Source organism: Canis lupus, chromosome 4 (assembly GCF_011100685.1).
Source record: "Canis lupus familiaris isolate Mischka breed German Shepherd chromosome 4, alternate assembly UU_Cfam_GSD_1.0, whole genome shotgun sequence".
NCBI lineage: Eukaryota > Metazoa > Chordata > Mammalia > Carnivora > Canidae > Canis > Canis lupus.
The window spans coordinates 5,611,598-5,630,334 of record NC_049225.1 but is presented as its reverse complement, the minus strand read 5'-3'; the positions used below and the strand labels follow the sequence as shown (position 1 = coordinate 5,630,334).

At 49.7% G+C, this 18,737-nt stretch overlaps 1 protein-coding gene and 2 long non-coding RNA genes across 4 annotated transcripts; 2 read left to right on the top strand and 1 right to left on the bottom strand.

Moving 5' to 3' along the window:
- The first annotated feature begins 253 nt into the window (after positions 1 to 253).
- LOC119871436 lies at positions 254 to 6,571 on the top strand. Its single transcript, XR_005357767.1, has 7 exons — positions 254 to 372; positions 631 to 784; positions 1,228 to 1,290; positions 1,409 to 2,844; positions 3,397 to 3,643; positions 4,126 to 4,295; positions 6,272 to 6,571. It is a non-coding gene; the product is annotated as an uncharacterized LOC119871436 (long non-coding RNA).
- Positions 6,572 to 7,674: 1,103 nt separating this feature from the next.
- IRF2BP2 (interferon regulatory factor 2 binding protein 2) lies at positions 7,675 to 13,159 on the bottom strand. 2 transcript variants are annotated; one of them, XM_038533874.1, is made up of 2 exons: positions 12,034 to 13,159; positions 7,675 to 11,437 (listed from the first exon to the last, which is right to left on the bottom strand). In XM_038533874.1, exons 1-2 carry the CDS (start codon positions 13,100 to 13,102, stop codon positions 10,722 to 10,724), a joined length of 1,785 nt encoding a protein of 594 aa, XP_038389802.1. In that variant the 5' UTR covers positions 13,103 to 13,159; the 3' UTR covers positions 7,675 to 10,721. The 2 variants fall into 2 exon arrangements, with proteins under 2 accessions (XP_038389802.1, XP_038389803.1); XM_038533875.1 differs by having other exon boundaries at positions 12,082 to 13,159.
- A 1,721-nt stretch (positions 13,160 to 14,880) lies between these two features.
- LOC119871606 lies at positions 14,881 to 18,409 on the top strand. The gene is made up of 2 exons (XR_005357527.1): positions 14,881 to 15,012; positions 15,230 to 18,409. It is a non-coding gene; the product is annotated as an uncharacterized LOC119871606 (long non-coding RNA).
- Positions 18,410 to 18,737: the final 328 nt, after the last annotated feature.

Genomic DNA, 18,737 nt, shown 5'->3' with positions numbered 1-18,737 from the left:
AGCCTGAGAGGAGGGGATTTGGGGGCTGGGATGTGCAAGACTTGGGGCAGGACATCAGTCAGCGTATAAATACTATTTTGAAACCATGATGCTGGACAAGATTACTGAGAGTAAATGGACAGAGAGAAAACCCATCGGAGGACTGAGCCCAAGTCCAAGCTGTCAATTTACTGGGGGGGGGGGGGGGGGTGTTGAAGAAAGGGCTTTCCAGAAGCCAACTGAAGACGAAGGTTTTTAACAACTATCTGACTCCAGCCCAGAGCCCAGCACCACCAGGTGACGTGCTCACATTCACCAAGCACCTCATTCGTGCTGGGCACCAGGGTACGGGTGTTACACACCCTCAGCATTTGATCCCCTCAGCAACACAAGGTAAGTCATATCCTTAACCCATTTCACAGATAATTAAGTTAAGGTCAGAGGGTTAAAGACTAGGTTAAAAAGAGGTGGAGCGGGGGCTAAAGCTCAAAAGCCTGCATTAGGTCCAGGAGCTAGGTGGTGGGGGGAGGAAGTGAACCAATGAGGGGATGCAAGCAGGGCTACACCCCCATAGGAGGTGATTCTCCTCCTGGGGGACTTTTCCTCTTGATCTCTCAACGCTTGCCTGTGCCATCTCCCTTCTTTCTTCAGTGCTTGCAATTTGTCCTCCTCCACGAAGAGCTCCGACTCTACTCATTCCATCGAAGCCCCCAACCTCTCTGCCAACACACAGCTGAGTGACCCCCTGGCTCAGTCTGGTCACAGCTGACACTCCACTCAGGCAAGGGGTGTCGTGGAGACTCGGGTGAGTTCTTTCCAGGGCCATAGATGTGTGGGGTTCAGGAGCTCCCAAAGGCTTACTTCTGGGGGTAAAGACCCACGTGCAGAGAAGTGTGATATGCAAGAAAATGAAACTTTTTTTTTCTTTTTTACAAATTTAACATTTTTACTGAGGTTAAAAAAAAAATCAGTGGTGTGCTTTTCTTTTTCAACAGACATCTTTTTTTCATTGATTATTTTAAAAGCCACAATACGCTCCAACGTGTCCTCCCCCTCCGCCTCCCCACCTCACCAGGAGGCAAATACTACCCCTGCCTTTAGAGCCATCTGGGTGGGGACTTGGGTGAGCCAGTTTGGTGGTTTATGGGGTAGCTGGCCCTTCAGTACATAAGTCTGAACATAGAAACTTTTAAGAGAAGTATTTGTTTCCTTCATCTGTGGTCCGTATCTTTATTTTATTTCCAATAGAACTATACATCCCCCAAGGTGATGCTACCTTCAGGAATCCTCAGCTGTTAGGCTTTACACTGGGTGAGTGTCCTAGGTACAGGATTCTAGCCAGAGGGACGATGCATCTTCTATGATGACAGCAGGGGGAGCCCCTTCTCTCCAGTGTTTCAAGGCTGTTTTCTGTTTCCCCCTTTGATAGGATAACCAAGAATCTGTATTTTTAGTGGTACACATTCACTGCGCTCAAGTCACTAGCTGGTATCATACACACCCAGTGCTTTCTCACGTCTGGCTGATAGATGAAACTCAAAAAGCTGTCATTGAGACAGTCCAGTTTGATCTCTGTGCCCCTACTAAGGTAAATATATGGTAATTTAATAATGATGATGATGATGATGATGATGATGATGATTGTAGACAGAAGCACAAAACTTAATTGAATTACTTGAAACGGCCACACAAAGCCCAAGGGCATCTGGAGATTTCCTGACCTATATTCCAGTGTCATGTATCTGGCTCAGAACTGGACAGTCCCGAGACATGTTCTCATAAAGCCTCTCAAAGATCTTTGTGAAGGGGCCAAGCAGGTGATTCAAGTGCTGCCTTGTCAAGAGCGACAGTCACAGGAAAAAAAGCAAAACCAGCTTCCTAGGAACCCAGATGCAACCGGAGAAGCCTTCTGAGTTCCTTGATAAAATATATAAGAAGAGGACTGCTTTGTAGGAATTCATCCGGAGCCGCTCAAATGTTTTTGTGCCTGATGTCTGGAAAGAAATATACGTCGGCGAAGGAAGGCTTTTGCTAGACTCGTGCCTAGGTATTCTCAAGCCTGGAGCACGGCTTTATTTTCTTTTATTTTTTTTAGGTTCCCATCCGTCAACTGCAATCACTTTTAAACAATGACTAAAACTATGAACACAGTCCACAGTGAGGCTCCTCAGCCCCCACTCCAAGGCTGGGAACAAATGGCATTTCAGTGTCATTTTTTTTTTTTTTTAAAGAATGGGGGCCACGCTTCTTGCATTTTTTTGAGATGTTACTGCAGAGTATTAGATTTAATAATTAACAAAAATGAGAAGTGAACGAATCGCGCGGCACCTCAAGAGCCCAGTGCTACTCTGATGGGAGAAAAAAAACTGCTGTTCTAATTGAAGGAAAGGTTTCTCTATAAAATAAAGCAACTCCCTGTTAGGCAGTCCGTCGTTACAGTACTGTATTTGACTGTAGTACCCATATGGGCATGTCCTGAGGTCCGCTTAGTAAACACATTTTTCCTGGACACGCACGGTGCATCGGTGTGCTTGCCCCAAAGACAGATGCCCCTTAAATATGAGTGTTTACTCCACCAGCATGGAACATTTGCCTTATTTTAGCCACAGTCTTAAAAAAAAAAAAAAAAAAAAAAGGCAGCATCATGATTTCCAAAAAGGGAGTGACATTTGGGGCAGCTCTTGTCATGCGCCCTCCCCAGCTTAGCAGATCCGCCCAGGACAGCCGCGCCGCGCGTCAGGGACCCTCGCGGCGGCGGCCAAGGCCCTTGCTGACGCGCGGCCGGTCTTTTCTGGGCAGCGGGGGGCTCGCCACACCCCGCCCCCGGCCGGAGCCAGACCTTTACTTTATTTGGTTCACTACGCGGTAACCAGCGCGGAGCGCGCCGCCGGGGACGCACGCGGGCCGGGGCGCGCGCACAGCCCTCGCGGGCACGCGGGCGGGGGCGGGGGCGGGGCGCGGGCGGGGGCGGGGCGCGGGCGGGGGCGGGGCGGGGCGGGGGCGCGGGGGGGCGCGGCTCCTCGCTAATTACAGGCGCGCGGCCGGCTCGCTGGCGGGAGCGGGGGCGGGGGCGGGGGCGGGAGCCGGAGCGGGAGCGGGAGCGGGAGCGGGGGCCGGAGCGGGAGCCGGAGCGGGGGCGGGAGCCGGAGCGGGAGCGGGGCGCAGCCGCCGCCGCCCGGGGCCGGTCCCTCGTCCCCGCTCCACGTGCGCCGCGCCGCCTGCCCGGGCACAAGTTCTGGAATAAATAAACACGGGCGCGGCGTGAGTCAGGGTGCCGCGCTGGAGACCGCAGCGAGGTCTCCTCGGGGGCGCAGGCCCTGACGCAGGCTGCCGGAGGGGCAGGGCGCCTCCTCCCCTTTCCTTCCCCTCCAGTAAACACGGCTTGGCAGCGCTGGCGGCTGTTTTCTTTCTTTGCAGAAACGCCACCGTGAGCCACAATCAAAAAAAAAAAAAAAAAAAAGTAAAAAAAAGAAAAAGCTACCATTTGACGATTCTGATCTGGCCCCGATGTTTTCCAACGGCCTCTGGGTTTGTAAGAAGATACGGAGGTCCCGAAGCCCCTTTCCTGCGTGACGGTTGCAGGCTGCGCGTAAAGAGTTTCTCGCGTGCAAGCCCTGAGGACTCCGGACCGTGTTCCCGTGCTGGAGTCCTACCGAGCTTCCAGGTAAAAGTTCTAGAAAGAGGCTCAGTCCTCCACGTGAGAATTTAGCCCTAACTGCACTTTCCGAACTCGTGCCAGGAAACCACCGCGTGCTTGCCTTTCCTCCCCCAGGGCTCGTAATTAAGCGCACTGACATCCCTTCCCTATCTGTGGAATTGTCCTTAAGCTCCAAGAAAGCTGGGCCCTAGACGCTCAGCTGTTCAAAGCCTAGAGTGATATGCCTACTTACTAGGTGTCAAGTAAGAACGGTGACAACCCATATGGTGCTTATTAAGAGAAGAGTATTCCAAAACTTCTTTAATGACTGTGACCTTCCTGTGAAATTCTGATTTCAGATGTATATGGGTTACAATAAATCTTTATCTTTTATCGAAAAAAAAAAAAAAAAGCTAATGGGTTGGCTGTTGGGAGGCAGAAATAACAGAACGGAGGTAAGAGGCTTTTAGACTGGGCTAAGGCTCAGGACGCCTGTTTCTATTTTGCAGCACACATAGTCTCTCTCTCAGGCTTTGGAGAACACGAGAGGCCCCAAACCAAGACTGTGCAACAAAATGCTGATTGATCCAGACCCAGACCATCCCTACTCCTACAATTCACTTTTCTGCAGAACTCTTACTGGTGTGGCTAGTACTTCAAAATCATACAATGAAAGAAGGTAAACCTCGGTAAATCTGAAGCTCTTTTAATAAACTCTTATGACACATTAAACTTACTTTTAATAAACTCTATACCTTAAAATAAATTTAGGGGAATGCCTGGGTGGCTCAGGGCATGATCCTGGGGTCCTGGGATCGAGTTCCACATTGGTTCTGTGAGGAGCCTGCTTCTCCCTCTGTCTGTGTCTCTCATGAATAGATAAATACAATTTTTAAAAAATAAATTAAGGCCCTGAGTTCTGATGAAATGCTTCTGAACTTATTTTTTCCAAAATAGCCACATTTACAGTTCAAAGTATCCGATTTGAACTCATGGTAAAGAGATTTTCCAAAAGGCAGAGAAATATGCAATGATCCAAATATTTATCTGCTGAACTTGCTACCTGAGTACCTACACAACAAAATGTGACTCCTTGGTTGTGCATGATGCCTGTCCCCTCATGTGCATCCTAATGTCAACTGGTAGTAGTGACATAAAGAATGACATAGGGGCACCTGAGAGGTTCAGTCCGCTAAGCTTCTGCCCTTGGCTCGGGTCACGATCCTGGGGTCCTGGGATCAAGTCCCAAGTTGGGCTCCGAGCTCAGTGGAGAGCCTGCTTCTCCTGCTTCTCCCCACTTGTGCTCTCTCGCTATCTCTGCCTCTCTCTCTCTCTCTCACATAAATAAACAACACCTTAAAAAAAAAAAAAGTGAAATAGTCATTGGTTAAAAAAAAAAAGAATGAAATAGTCATTGCTAAGTAAGAGTGATTAAGTGATGGGATCTACAGATTATGTAACAGTTCATTTTCCCCAAGATGCAAACTATATTTAAAAATATTCAAGTAGGACATTATTACTCTATATAGGATGCCTTATCTCAGCAACAAGGCCTTCTGAATTGCTGGAAAAGACTCTTCGATTATGCAATCCAACTTCTAAAGTCCATTCAAAAGACGAGATCAACCAGTGCATCGATGCTTCCAATTTAAAGTAGGAATCCTGTAGTCTTTTATCCAGACCTTGTCTGACCTAAAAGAAAATCACCTCCTAGAGGATTTTCATGGCTGACTTTGTGATAAACTTGATGTGCACTGAAGACTCATTTTACTAAGACTTTGAGTTTTAAAGAGCTACATTTCTTTCAAAGCATTATTTAAGTCTCTATTATAGAAGAAATTGTTTATCACCATTCTAAAAAGTTTGTTCTATTAAGATTTTACTCAGTTGTTTCGCAGAACCAAAATAAAAGAGTAGCTTTAAGACGAATATCCACATGATTCTAAAATTGATTTTGCCTATAGCATACTTTCTTGCCCTAATACCTTTTCTGTAGCTTGTAAGGGTTGTTTTATGCTGCTTAGTGCCATACCGAAGCACCCAGTATTCTGTGATAAAGATCAGTGCAAATACAGATTCTGTACTCTATCACTTAAAAAAAATACATTATCTCTCAATTTTAAAAAGGGAAGCTGTTTTAAAATCAAGCATGTGAAGTTGTACTGACACAGGGAAGGAGCAGGCAACAGCAGACTAATGGGTTAAAACAAAATCCACTGTTAAATTAGGTACGAATTAGTTAACAGTAAATAGGGATGGTGTGGATATCCCTCATTAAGGATTTATCTGGGGATTATTAGAGAAATCCACAGATAATCCACAAATCAGTCACTTTCTACCTTCAAACCTCTGAATTTACAAATTGATTTTTTGTATATTTTTGTGCCTTTGAAATTACTGCCTGGGGTTCCTAACTGGAGGAAAAATGTAGGCTATCAACAGAAACAACCATGAAGGCTCTAGATTACTGATAATCTGGGAAGCCACATGGTAATTTCTATTTGATCATAATCAGTACTGTTGCTGTTAGAGGCCCAGCCAGTAGCACTGAAAGAGTTAAATAGCATCCCCCACCCCACCTCTCACTTCTAGAACCCCAGATGATGAAGTAGGTAAATATGTATTCCATTCATTGGTTTCTTTGGTCTGTGACAGAGGGAAGGCGTGTCTTCTCACACTGTTCCCTATGAAGAAAAGGCGAGCAAATGAGGGTGACTCAGGACTTCTAGTGGCCTACACGCGACTGAACATTTTTCTGAATGATTCCACGTATACACTTTGGAATTAGGAAGAGAAACATTTTACTCTTCACTAACCAAATAAAACTGTCTATAAATCATATGCAAAACAACTTTGAGTAACGAGGGACTTAAGTCTAGGAATTGAAGAGTTCTGTATTTTCCCTTTAACTTTTTCCCTCCTTTGGGAAATAAACAAAGACATCTGCCACATCAAGAGTCTGTTTTTTTTTTTTTTTTTTTTTTTTTAAACTGGAAACTGAATGCAATCCTTAAGGTTTACTTTGGGAAGAGATTTTGAAATCTTAATAAATGACTTTTGCAAGCTGCAGTCTTTTAAATTTTCCTAAAAATAAAATTTAGCATTCTTAAGTTTAAAAAAGTGGGCAGTTCGACATTTCTTTTAACCTGATTACTAAATGAAACATCGTGTTGTATATCATAAGCTATAATTAACTTATTAAGAATACAGTTTCTTGAAAACTGCCTTAAGCAGGCTACTAGTAAAAAAAAATTGACACACACGTAGCGATGGGTCCCCCAAGTTCCCAGACCACCCCTGCTGAAAATATATTGTTACACATTAACTGTTACTGTTTAATTTAAAACACATAGTCTGTGTGTACCCTATCCTGAGTCTTTGTCAGGTCCACAACTTCCTTTCTAGAAGTCGGCCAAGCCACTGATCAATAAAATGAGTAAAGGCTGCAAAACATCTAGGAACTGTCTTACGATGTCTTGCAAATGCGTCCTGGTGCTTTGCACGTCTTCTTATTTATAAATTTGCGTTTCGGGACATCGAGAAACCTTACACCTGGCTTTCGCCCTGACTTTATTCCAAAACTTTCCAAAAGGTAGGCTGCTTTCCCTCTTTTGTCTTCCACACATTTCACACAGCTCAACATGGCTGTTTCATTCCAAAGCTTTCCAGAGAGCAGCTCCGAGTCTCGATAGCCTTTGCAGCGTTGTCAGGATCTTTTCCGTCCAGTCTACAATTGCAGAGTGGCTGGCTCTACTGCAAGTTGAAAAATAAACAAGTGCTTTCTAGCTGTACTTTGTTCAGCTCTTCTCTTTATCTGTTTCCCTTATCCAGCTGCCCTTTCCCCCAGTCCCTAGCACTTTTATTTTTTTCCTTCCCCCCCCCCCCCCAACCATCAGTTGCCTTTTTGTTCTGTGTCTTTTATCTCCTGTTCTTCTCCTGCTGTTCCAGGCAAACCCCAACCCCAAACCCACACATCCTTTGGTCACGTTGCCATTAGTGATTAAAACAATAGCCATTCTGAGCTTACTTTAAAAAATTAAAAAAGGCCTCAGAAAATGTTCAGTGCTGCCAATTTTATTTTTATTTAATGCTAAAAGTTAAAGAAAAAAAAAAGTACTGTAAATCTGACAAATGACAGAATGCAGGTGATTTTTCCATAGCGTGATTTTAAAATATAATAATGTTGGTATCTGAGATTACACTCACTTCAGCTGACATGAGTTTCATCATATATAGAAAAAGTATCACCTTCAACTTAAAAAAAAAAAAGTAAAGGTTAAAAGGTGGCACACTTTAAAAATACTTGGTGGCCAAGGAAAGGTATATAGTAAAAGTTGTAAACCGTGTGAACGTTCTCATAACTTTTAATGTGAGGCCACATGAAAGACAGTACATCTGTTAAATTCTGTAAGTTGTTAAAGCAAAAAAGGGAAAGCTTCAACACCCCATCCCCTAATATTTTGAGTATGAAAAGCACAGCTGAAATATTTAGGATCTGAAATCTGATACTGCCCACGTACAGTAAGTAGCTTTCTGACATTTTTATCCAGCTGTGGAGAATCTCTGCACTGTCATCAGGTACAACCAAAGATCAAGCCCATGTCCCAGCGTTAACTTTTTAACTTAAGAGAATGCCAGAAAAATAACCCAGATCAACATTTTACAGCTGCAAGCCTTCCACGAAGGCCACCCAAGGGCCAGGTGGATTCATGCAGACCTCCTTTTTTTTAATGGGAGCAACCTCAATTCTCAGCCCTTTAAAGCTATTCCTGTTCTCCCCCCCTCCCTCCCTAAACACCAGCACAGAGAAACCGTAGGTTGTCTTTTCCACAGCTGGATAGACTTATTCAAAACAGCAGGATGGTTCTTTGTTAATCTTTTTTTGGCAAGCTTATCTGTATTAAGATTGCAAAGCATACAGATAGCTACCACAAATTAGGTCAAATAACTGATCAACTTGCAAAATCTATGAGGTCAAATTCCAGTTTATAATAAAGTGCTTAGATACACATTTATATAACAAACCGTAATTGTTGAATTCTTTACAAATGTCTTTATGGGCGTGTAAAATCGACTCTGTGTTTCTGCATGTGTGCATTTACATAAGAGAAACCAGTCTGATCTGAGTCATAGATGCGCCAATTAAAAAAAAAAAAAGTGTAACAACAAACTGGTTAATCATGCAAGTCTGTTTGTAATATAACAATGACCGGTAACATGAATTTGCACAGCATTAATAATAAGTGCACTCATTAAAAACACACACAAAAAAATACTGTATTTGGTGCAGTATCTGATTTTCAAGTGTTAATAACTCGACCATTAAAAAATATTTGAGCAATTTAAAAAAGACAAAAACGTAACTAAAAAAGAATCCAAAGAGGATAATAATCTCTATCTTCAAATTAGAATAGAAGCTAGGTCGTAAACAATACACTTAAGTTGTAGACCTTGAAGCCATGATTCAGCCTAATTATAGGGCCAAGTTACAAACACCTGAACATAAAAGGATATAAAATAGTGTTCCTGTCAATGTTAAATTGTAACAGCACAAAAGAAAAACCAGTATCATTGTGAGACAACTATTTCTAATAACAGATGATTTATTGGTTTAAAAAAAATCATTTTACTGATGCAAAATAGTGATCAAAGAAATTAGTTTACAAAAGGTTTCTAAGAATAGTTTGAGAGGTGGGGCGCCTGCCTATTATTAAAACCCTTTCTTTAATTTTCACTAGTTTATCATTTTTTTTTTTTTTTCCAGAAGAACAGTATTATTCACTTGGTATTTCAAACACACATAAGAAGGAAATTACAGGTTTCCTCCACCCCCATCTGGGCTGTCACTGATATGCCCACGGGCAGTCCTGGCAGCACCATGCGCCGTTACTGTCATTGTACCATACTGTATTTAGCACTCACTAGAAACAGGGTGTAGGTGATAGTACCAACAGCAATAGCACTACAGGTAAATGATAAAAACAAAACAAAACACAAAACAGAAATGAAACCAATCCCACAATCTCCAAGTTCACCTGAACTGTAACTTCTCTTGCAACTCTTTTCAAAGGAAAAGACACCACCAACAACAAACAGAGCTCTAGGGTGTTTAAAAAGATAAAGTGGCGCTGCAGAGCCAGGCTCTGTTCAAAGATGGCAGTGCCATCTTGTACACACCACCATCCATTATCACCGCCTTCAGTCACTGAATTGTGTATTATGTAACCAACTAGCATGCAGCATTGTAATCTTACAACTGATCACGTGGTCAGTGAACAGTGGTCAACTTTGCCTTTAAAAAAAAAAAAAAAAATCCCCCCCCCCCCCCAAACCACACAGTCCTGAAAATCTCTCAGCAGCAACTCTCAGGCAGTCAATACCCCAACAACTGAACTTTCAGAACAAAATAGATAAAAGATTCAAAATCTATTTTCCTACTACTCTGAGAGGACAATGTTTTGGGGTAAACTTGGTGATATTTCTCAGTGGCATGCCACCCACTTCACAACAGTGCCCCCTTGGCTCCTTCCCTTTCCTTCTCCACCAACTGGCCTCCAGCCTGAGAAAGGGGCCAGCATTAAGGAATAACAGACAGTAAGGCAATCTTACAATGTCAGAAAATGTATTTGGCTTTTTTTTTTTTTCTTTTTAAAAGAAGTGCATACAAATACAGCTAGAAGCATTTCGGATTTGCCAAGTGCTCTAAAAAAGCAGCGCAAGTCACAGCCTACATTGAACGGTAACTGTCACCAGGATAATAAAGCACAAAGATATGCTAATAACATTAACAAAAGAAGAAAATGCCTTTATAAGTACATACCTTTTGTCGTCAAAAAAAAAATATAGAAACACAATGTATTCAAAAAAAAATCAAAATTATACAGCCATGTTTATGAAGTCTACATTTCCCTTGTCTTGGATATATATATATATATATATATATGCACATATATATATATATATATATATGAGTGTGTGTGTGTATATATATGTATATATGTATATATACATATATATATATATATATATATATATATGGAGATATATACACAATTCAAGCAGTTTTAGTTAAGGGTAATCATTGGGTTTTTCTGAAACCGGAAAGTCACGAGTCTCTCTCTTTTTTCACTTTCACATCTCCAGCAAGGATGGTTGCAATTTCCCCTTGCATAAAGGCCCAGGGGACATTGGAGCCCACAAGAGGGCATTTTTCCCCACTGGGACAATAGACCTCTCCACTAGCTCCCTGCTGTTTGATGCTTTGTCTGGAGCAAGGGAAGCAGAACTTGTGCGAAGGGACAGACGGGCACTGCACAAAGTGGGTGTCCTCCAGCCGCTCGTGGCAGAGGGTGCAGCATAGAGGGGCGCTGGCTGCCAGAGAAGAGTCTGGGAGGCTGGCAGGGTGCACTGGCTCCAGTCCTCCTGTGTTGCCTGCCCCCTGGCCCCCCACCTCTCTGGGGCCTAGCCTTCTTTGGTTCATAGAGGACGGAGAGGGTGGACTGCTGCTATTCCTCCTGGTGGTGGAGTGAACCTGGTTGGCATCTTTTGAGGCATGACTGCCCCCTGCATTGTCTGCTACTAAGATCAGGGCTGCCATGGGCGACTGGCCGTTCTGAGCCGCTTCAGGCGGTGTGGTCCGGTTGGAATGAGGTGAGGCAGTGGGTGGTGGTGGAGACACAAAAGAGGATGTAGGAGTAATGGGGATCTTGAGCCCTTCGGTGGGTGTGGACAGCCATGGCTGTGCCTCTCCATTGATCTTAGGGGGGCCGACTTCACCTTCTGGTTCTGGCGAAGGCTTTCTCTTCCTTGCTGTTCTGGCAACTGAGAAGGGGGAGAAAAGAAAACAGTAAACGGATGTGCACTGAAAAGGACCTTTCTTTCACGAACACAAAACAAGATCCGCTAAAGAATTTCTATTCTCCCCAAGCCCCTATATAAAAATCTCACTCAGGAGTTTCAAGTGCACGTGCAACTCCCAACACTTAGGACTCACGGGGCTCTCAGGCAGTATTTGAAAATAAGCCACAGAACGCAGCACCGCAGTGACAGCCTGTTTTTACACATGCACGCACGCACGTCCGCCCCGTACCTACACGTGGAACCCGCGCATTCAATTGCTAACGGCCCCCAGCAAGGTAAAGGGTGGCTGGTGCCCTCCCGCTCCCACCCAAGAATGTGCTGGGAAAGGAAAACCCTGTGTCAGTGCCTATCAGCCCAGTCTGACTCATCTCTGTTATGCTGCTTCAGCACATGAACACGTTGCCACTAAGCACTGGTTCCGCCTCGGGCAGATCAGGAAGTTGGGTGTTTGTTGTTTCTGGGCTGGGGTTGAGCGGCGAATGGCAAGAGCACCCCCTCCGCTGTTCCGCTCCCCCGCTCGCCCCCTAGGTCCCCTCGCACTCCGCAGCCGCCCCTACCTGCTTTAGACCCGTTGGCCCCGTTGGCCTCGAAACCCAACAACCTGCCTGCAGTCAGGGCCGGCTCCTTCTTAAACTTGCTCTCGAAGGGCCCCGAGTGGCCGTGCTGGTGCAGCGCCAGCAGCGTGTCTCGCACGGTCTTGGGCCTGTTGACCCAGTCCTGCTCCCCGGGCCCGCGGCCTTTGCCCGCGCCCTCGGCTCCCAGCTCGGTGGCCCCGGCCGCGCCGGCCAGGCCGTCGGCGGCGCCGCGGTGCGAGGGCGGCGGCGGCGGCGGCGGCGGCTGCTTCTCCTTGGCCACCGCCTCGCGCGGCTCGTGCTCCGCGGCCGCGCTGCTCGACACGGACGCCGGCCGCTTGTGCGAGCTCAGTTCGGCGGGCTGCGCCGAGCCCAGGCCGGCGGCCGCGGCCCCGGACACGGCGGCCAGCGAGGCGGCGGCGCGGCCGCTGAGGCCGAGCGCGGCGGGCAGCGGCGTGGCCGAGCCGTTCATGAGCGGCACCAGGGTGGGCGGCACGGCGTGGCCGCGCCGCGGGTTCGGGCTCTGGCGGTTCAGCTCCGGGGGCTCCTCCAGCTTGGAGAAGCCGTTGGGCACCAGGATGCCGTTCACGGGCGGCGGCTGCGGCGTCGGCGGCTGGGCCAGGCCCGCGGCCGGGCGGCTGCCGCCGAAGTCGGAGGCGAGGCGCGGGGGCCGCTCGGCGGCGGCCGCCAGCGGGTAGCGCTCCAGGGCCTGCGGGGCGCGCGGGGCGGCCTCGGGGCCGCCGTGGCCCAGCTGCTGCTGCTGCTGCTGCTGCTGCAGGAGGATGTCCTTGGCCGACAGCGGCGGCGGCTTGGCGGCGGCGGGGGCCGCGGCGCCGGGCGGGGAGCGGCCCTCCGGGAAGCAGCCGTGCGCCCGCTTGAGCTGCCGCGCGGTCTCGATGACGAACTCGACGCGGTCGGCGCCCTCGTAGTTGACGCAGCCGCGGCACACGGGCTCGGTGAAGTCCCAGATCATGGCCCAGGGCATGCGGGGCAGGTCACACAGGTAGCACGACTGCCGCCGGGAAGCGGCCGCCACCGCCACCGCCGCGGCCATGTCCGAGGAGCCCGCGGCGCTGGAGGTGGAGGCGGAGGAGGAGGCGGAGGCGGAGGCGGAGGAGGGGGCGCCGCCGCTCCCCGCCGGCACCACGCGCGCCCTCCGCCCCCCCCAACCCCGCGTCTCTCCCACCAGCGGCGGCGGCGGCCGCAGAGGCGGCGGCGGCGGCGGCAAAGCCCGCGAAGGCTCGGCGCCCGCGCAGCGCCCCCGGGGCACGAGGGGCGGCGGGCGCGGGGCGAGGGGCTGCAGCCGCGGCAGCACGTCCCCCCGGCCGGCTCGGGCGCGGGCGCTGGCGGGCGGCGGCGCGGCGCGGCGCGGCGGGCGCGGCGGCGGCGGCGGCGGCGGCGGCGGCGGCGGCGGCGGGAGCTCGGCCGGGGCCGCGGCCGGCCTCCAGACCGGAGCGAAGACGGGCCGCGCGGGCGCGGGGGAGCGCAGCAGGTCGCGGCGGCGGCCGGCGCGGAGTGCAGGGCGGGGGGCGGGGAGGCCGGGGGGGCGGGGGGCGGGGGGCGGCCGCCGGGGCAGGCTCAGCCCGAGCGGCGGGTCATGCCGCGCCGAGGCAGCGGCCGGACGGCGTGGAGCACGGGCGCGGCGCGGGCCCCGGGTCGCTCCGCTGTTCCCTCACAGCTCCTGGCGTCGCCGCTCTCCAGCACCCGCGTCAGCGCCCAGCCCGCCTCAGCTCCGCCGCCACCGTCGCTGCTGCTGCTGCTGCCGCCGCGGCCGCTCCACTTCTACAGACTTGATTCTTCGACAGCCTCGCACCGCGCCTGCGCGGGCCCCCTCCCCTCGCGCGCGCGGGCGCGGGCGCGGGCGCGGGCGCGGGCGCGCGCCCGTCCTCCCCCGCGCTCGCGCCCTCCCCCGCCCCCTCCTGCCCTGCGCAGGGAGAACGGGCGCTGCCGGGAGAGCCGGCTCCGCGCCGCCCGCGCCGCCCGCCCCGCCAGCCGTGTCCCCGGCGGCTCACTTCCCTGCGGCCGCTCGGCTGCCTCCACTACTCGGTCACCCTCCCTGCCCTCCGGAACGTTTGGGCCGAACGCGGCTTCCCGCTCGTGTTTCTAAGAGCAAGGCCGCTCTGATTCGGGGCCGTCGGCCTCTTGAGGATGGGGATTTTCAATCTAGCGTGGTTCACAGTTTTGGTGCTTTTAAGGAGTTACACTCGAGCGCCACGAAGCGCTTTCACACTCGCGCCGGCGCTGCCCTCCAGCTTTACTAGCAGAGGCGGCTGGCCCTGCCCACGCCTGGGAGCGCGTGCACACGCCGCTCGGCGGACCCCCCGCCCCCACGGCGGGCACCGAGGCCTCCCGGCGGCGCCGGCCGACCCGACCGCCCTAGGGAGAACCGCGCGGCGGGCGCGTGACGTGGGCGCGGAGCCGCGGGCCCGCGTGCGCCGCCGCCGCCCAGTGCGCACGCTCCGCGCGGACGTGACTCGGCGCGGCTGGCCCGGGCTGCCTCACTGAAGGAACGCGCGCTCCGGGGATCCGGGGGTCCGGGGGTCCGGGGGTCCGGGGGTCCGGGGATCCGGGGTCTACGGCCAGCGCGGCCGCGTCACTGCGCAGCTCCGCCCCCTCCGCCGGCCGTGGGCCTCCAGGCCCCGCCCCCGGGGCCGAGCTCGGAGCCGCGGGGGCGCGGGGCGCGGGCGCCGGGTCCCCGCCGGCCGTGGCGGTGGCGGTGGCGGTGGCGGTGGCGGTGGCCGCAGGGGCGCGGGGCTGAGCCGTCGGCGGAAGTCCCCGGCGCCGCTGGGGGGCGGGACGGACGGCGCGGCCCGGGCCGGCGGGGGCTCGGCCGGCGGGGGCTCACCCGGCTGGCGCGAAGGCGGGGTCGCTCTGCCACGGCCGGCGGCCGCAGGCGGCGCCCAGACTGAAGTGAGCGCCCGAGCTTCACACTTTTATCGGGAGGAGGAGCTGGTGTGTGTTATGGTAAATCACTCCTGGCTGGTCCTTAGTCTTCCTAGTAGACGCGGGCTTAGTCACTCCCGTTTGGGGACCAGACACTTCAGCTCGGTAAGGGCGGCCCTTTGGAGTTTCCTTTGTTGGAAAACAGGCCCACATCTCTCCCAGAGACTGGAAGGGGCTGGTTAAGTGTGGGAAGAGCAGGGTACTAATTATATTATCTTTCCTACAACTGGATTGGTAGGTTGGAGAGAGAGAAAAAAAATCCTGCTGACGTTTCCCTCTAGTTGTTGCTATTGAAAATGCCAGGTTGCTTCAAAGGATTAACCACAAGGAAGAGGAAAAACACCCTCAGAGAAACAGTGGAGGGAGCTGCCTAAAGCACATGAAGAAACCTGTTGGAAAGTGGCACAGAAAACGTAATGCCAGACCTAAATGTGTTCACAGGCCAACCCTGCATGTCTTCTCTTGGGGATTTCCAGAGAAGGTGTACTTGCCATAAAGGTCTCCCCATCTGTTCCGGGGTCTTGCTTGCCGTTGCAATCCTGCCTCAGCCTCTTCTTGCTGGGAGAGTTGGGCCTGCCCAGATACCCTCCCTGCCGGTGGGCTTGGGCACTCCTCGTGGTACCTGCTGTCTGGAACCTCTTTTAGGACCCTGTGCCTCTGGTCACTCTCCGTGGAGACCCTGGGCCGCTCATTGTAGCACATGACTTCCCAGGCCACTGCCCAGAGTGGGCAAGGTCCCGCCTTTGCGCTGCAGAGAGATGAGCCATCTGAACACCCCCGAGAGATGGCCCCCACTAGGCAATGACTGGAACATTTAAACCGCCACCACCACCACCCTGTGTTGGAGCCATGGCCTAATTATACTCATTTACCTGCAAGCTGGTACTGTATGTAATGCCCTCAAGGGAAAGCCTGCCGTTCCATCCCAAAATAGAAATTCTGAGATACAAATTCTGCCTCGAGAGGGACTAAGGAAGGATTTTTGTAGAACAGAGCTTTTCTTCTCCAAATGAAGGGCATTTCCTTTTTATTTTACACTAGGACCTGAATGTCGAAACCATGTTGTTGTAACTTCCCTAATGAAATGCCTGCTGGAGAATGGAAAGGCTATTTTAGTTCTGGTCTCTCTTGCCATAAAAGGCTCCGGAATCAAGGGGGTTAAGGCTGGCCCTGGAACCGGGGCAGCTATTCCTTATATTGTATCAAAAGTCTTTCATGCTGCCTGGCCTTTCATGTAGCTCTGAAGCAGCTTTATCGATCTATGCTAAGTAAACATAGCTTTGTTTTCGTCTTCCACCCTCCGCCCTCCCTCCCGGCACAGACTGGAGTTGGATCCCTTCCAAAGCGGCTGCTGCAGCAGCTCCAGCCGCCTCCTCCACACACAGAAGCAGGGTTTCTAGGGTGAGGCAATGCGTCTGCAATTCGCAGAGACAAGGCAGGAATTGTAATTGTAGTTCATCATGTGATGACTTATGAAAGAGGAAGTTGGTATGTTTTAGTCACGTAGACCCTGCCCTCTTGCTTAAGGCTGCAGGTCCTTTGAGAAGAGCATTATGATAATCTTTGCCATCCAGAGTCAAGGTTACCAGGTTGGCTGGCTGCAGGGTGCTCCTGTACATTCGGACATGGACGGGCAGGTGGATGCTGCATGACGGGTTGGTGGGGCAGTGGCTTGAGGCTGGCTTTTAACCAGAACACTGAAGTGCTGCAATTTGGTCTTAAGAAGTAAAGGAAATATTCTTTGGGGAACACTTCTGCTGAGGTTAGATGAAGCAACAGTCCTTTCTAGCTCTAATTTCTAAGATTTTTTTTTTTTTAAAGTAAAAACCACAGTTGAGCAAAAGGAAAGCCGCTCTGTATGATACCATCAAAAAGAAGGAATAAGGGAAGTGATCAGTTGTTAAGACCAAGGGAGCAGTTCCAGGTGAAAGCTCAATGGATGGAGCAAATCTGAACTCCCCGCACTGAGATTTACATGGGCTTCCACTGCGTGAGCATTAAACATCTCAAATCGGAATCTGGTCCCCGGAGCTTACTCCAGTCGAGATGCTCTTGTTAACACACCACAGCCCTGTCCTGACAGTCCACAGGGCAGTGTAAAAAAAGTGGTTCCTTCCAGAGGACCCTGAGGGAACTCAGCCCTGAGAACACGCAGCTGGGGGAGGGTTGCATCTGTGTGCTGTCCACGAGGTGGTATTCCTAGAGACTGCTGAGTTCATGCACTTCACCCTATACCCACATGTGGACTCACAGCCTTCATTCTTTAGAGTGCAGTTTCTATTAATAGCATGATGTTGCAACCATACTAGAGCTTCTTAAACTCTGACCCTGGCATATTTGAAGGAGAAAAAAAAAAAAAAAAAAAAAACGCCAAACGCAGCCGCGTGTCACTTGGATTTTTGTGAATAACATCCTTAGCTCCTTGTACTTGAGCAAAACTGCCATAAGACTGGAAGAGCACATGTGCTGCTCAGGGCTTTTCTACTTAAAAAAAAAATTATGAATATGTACTTGAACATACTTGTTTAATGAATACATCTATACATGATATGGAGAGTCCTGACATAAATGAACCTTCTGTAGTAGATAGGAAAGCCCTTCTTCTAAGTAATAGCATTTTATGAGACAGTTCTACTGGTTTTCAAATTGCAATACACTTTTTTAGAAATACTTTCCCTCTGTTTGACCTCTTCCTGTAGCCTGCCTCCCCTGTGCACAGAAAGCGTTCGGATATTAAAGAGACTTTTGCATGTGGAGGAGATAAACTCTCTGTGGAGGGTCTAAGAATCAGGCCAAATAAAATCACAGGAGCCCTTAATCACCCACATATTATACACAGAAGCTGTTAGTCACCAGCCTATGTATAAACATATGTATAGGTCCCCATTTAGAGTAAAAATTAGGGTCTTGATGTAGGCTAACTACTTACTGTGTCAGTATTTAAAGAGCTAAGTGAAAAATACAGACAAAGGAGAGATTGAGGTCACACACTCGCTCAGTCTGCAAGGAAATTTGTAGGAGAACTGGAAGGGATTCAACAGCCATTTGCTGCCAGAACCCTCCTATTGACTTTTTGGAAAGAGTATGATGAAATGTACTTTTCTGGAAAAACGTCTGAATGCGGGTTTAACCGATATTTAAGACACTCACCAAAATCTTTTAAAAGATATCACTAGGAAGATGCTAACAAAATAGTGAACTAACTTCAAGGACAATGTTTGAAAATACTAAGATGGTAAATTTTCTTTTCATTAGCTTATCTACTTAAAATGTGACTTTCCTGCATACACATTCAATAGTAAGGGACCGAAAAAAATGGAAGATGTTACAATTCTAAAAGGTTAAGGATAATATGGTCACTTGGTGTTTATTTATATCTTTCATCTGGATATTCAAATAAAGATATTTCAACCATAAATTCTGTTATCTGGTCATCCTTTCCCAGAAATGAAAACCTAAGGTATTGAAATATTAAGTGATATGCCTACAGTAAATTAAAGGGGAGCATCAGAACTGAAATCCAGGTATGAGTCCTGTTGTCTAATGATATAGTCTAGAAGATTCTACTTTCATTTTGAATTTAAAAGAAAATCATGTAAGCACAGTGTAGAAACCTAGCAAGAGAGTGTTAACATTTGTGAATGTTAACAAAAAGAATGTTAAGATGTGCCAATCTCTGTCTATATTTATAGGAAAAAAAGCAATTCTAGGGTAGTTCACGGGACATGCAGTCCAAAGAAAAGTAA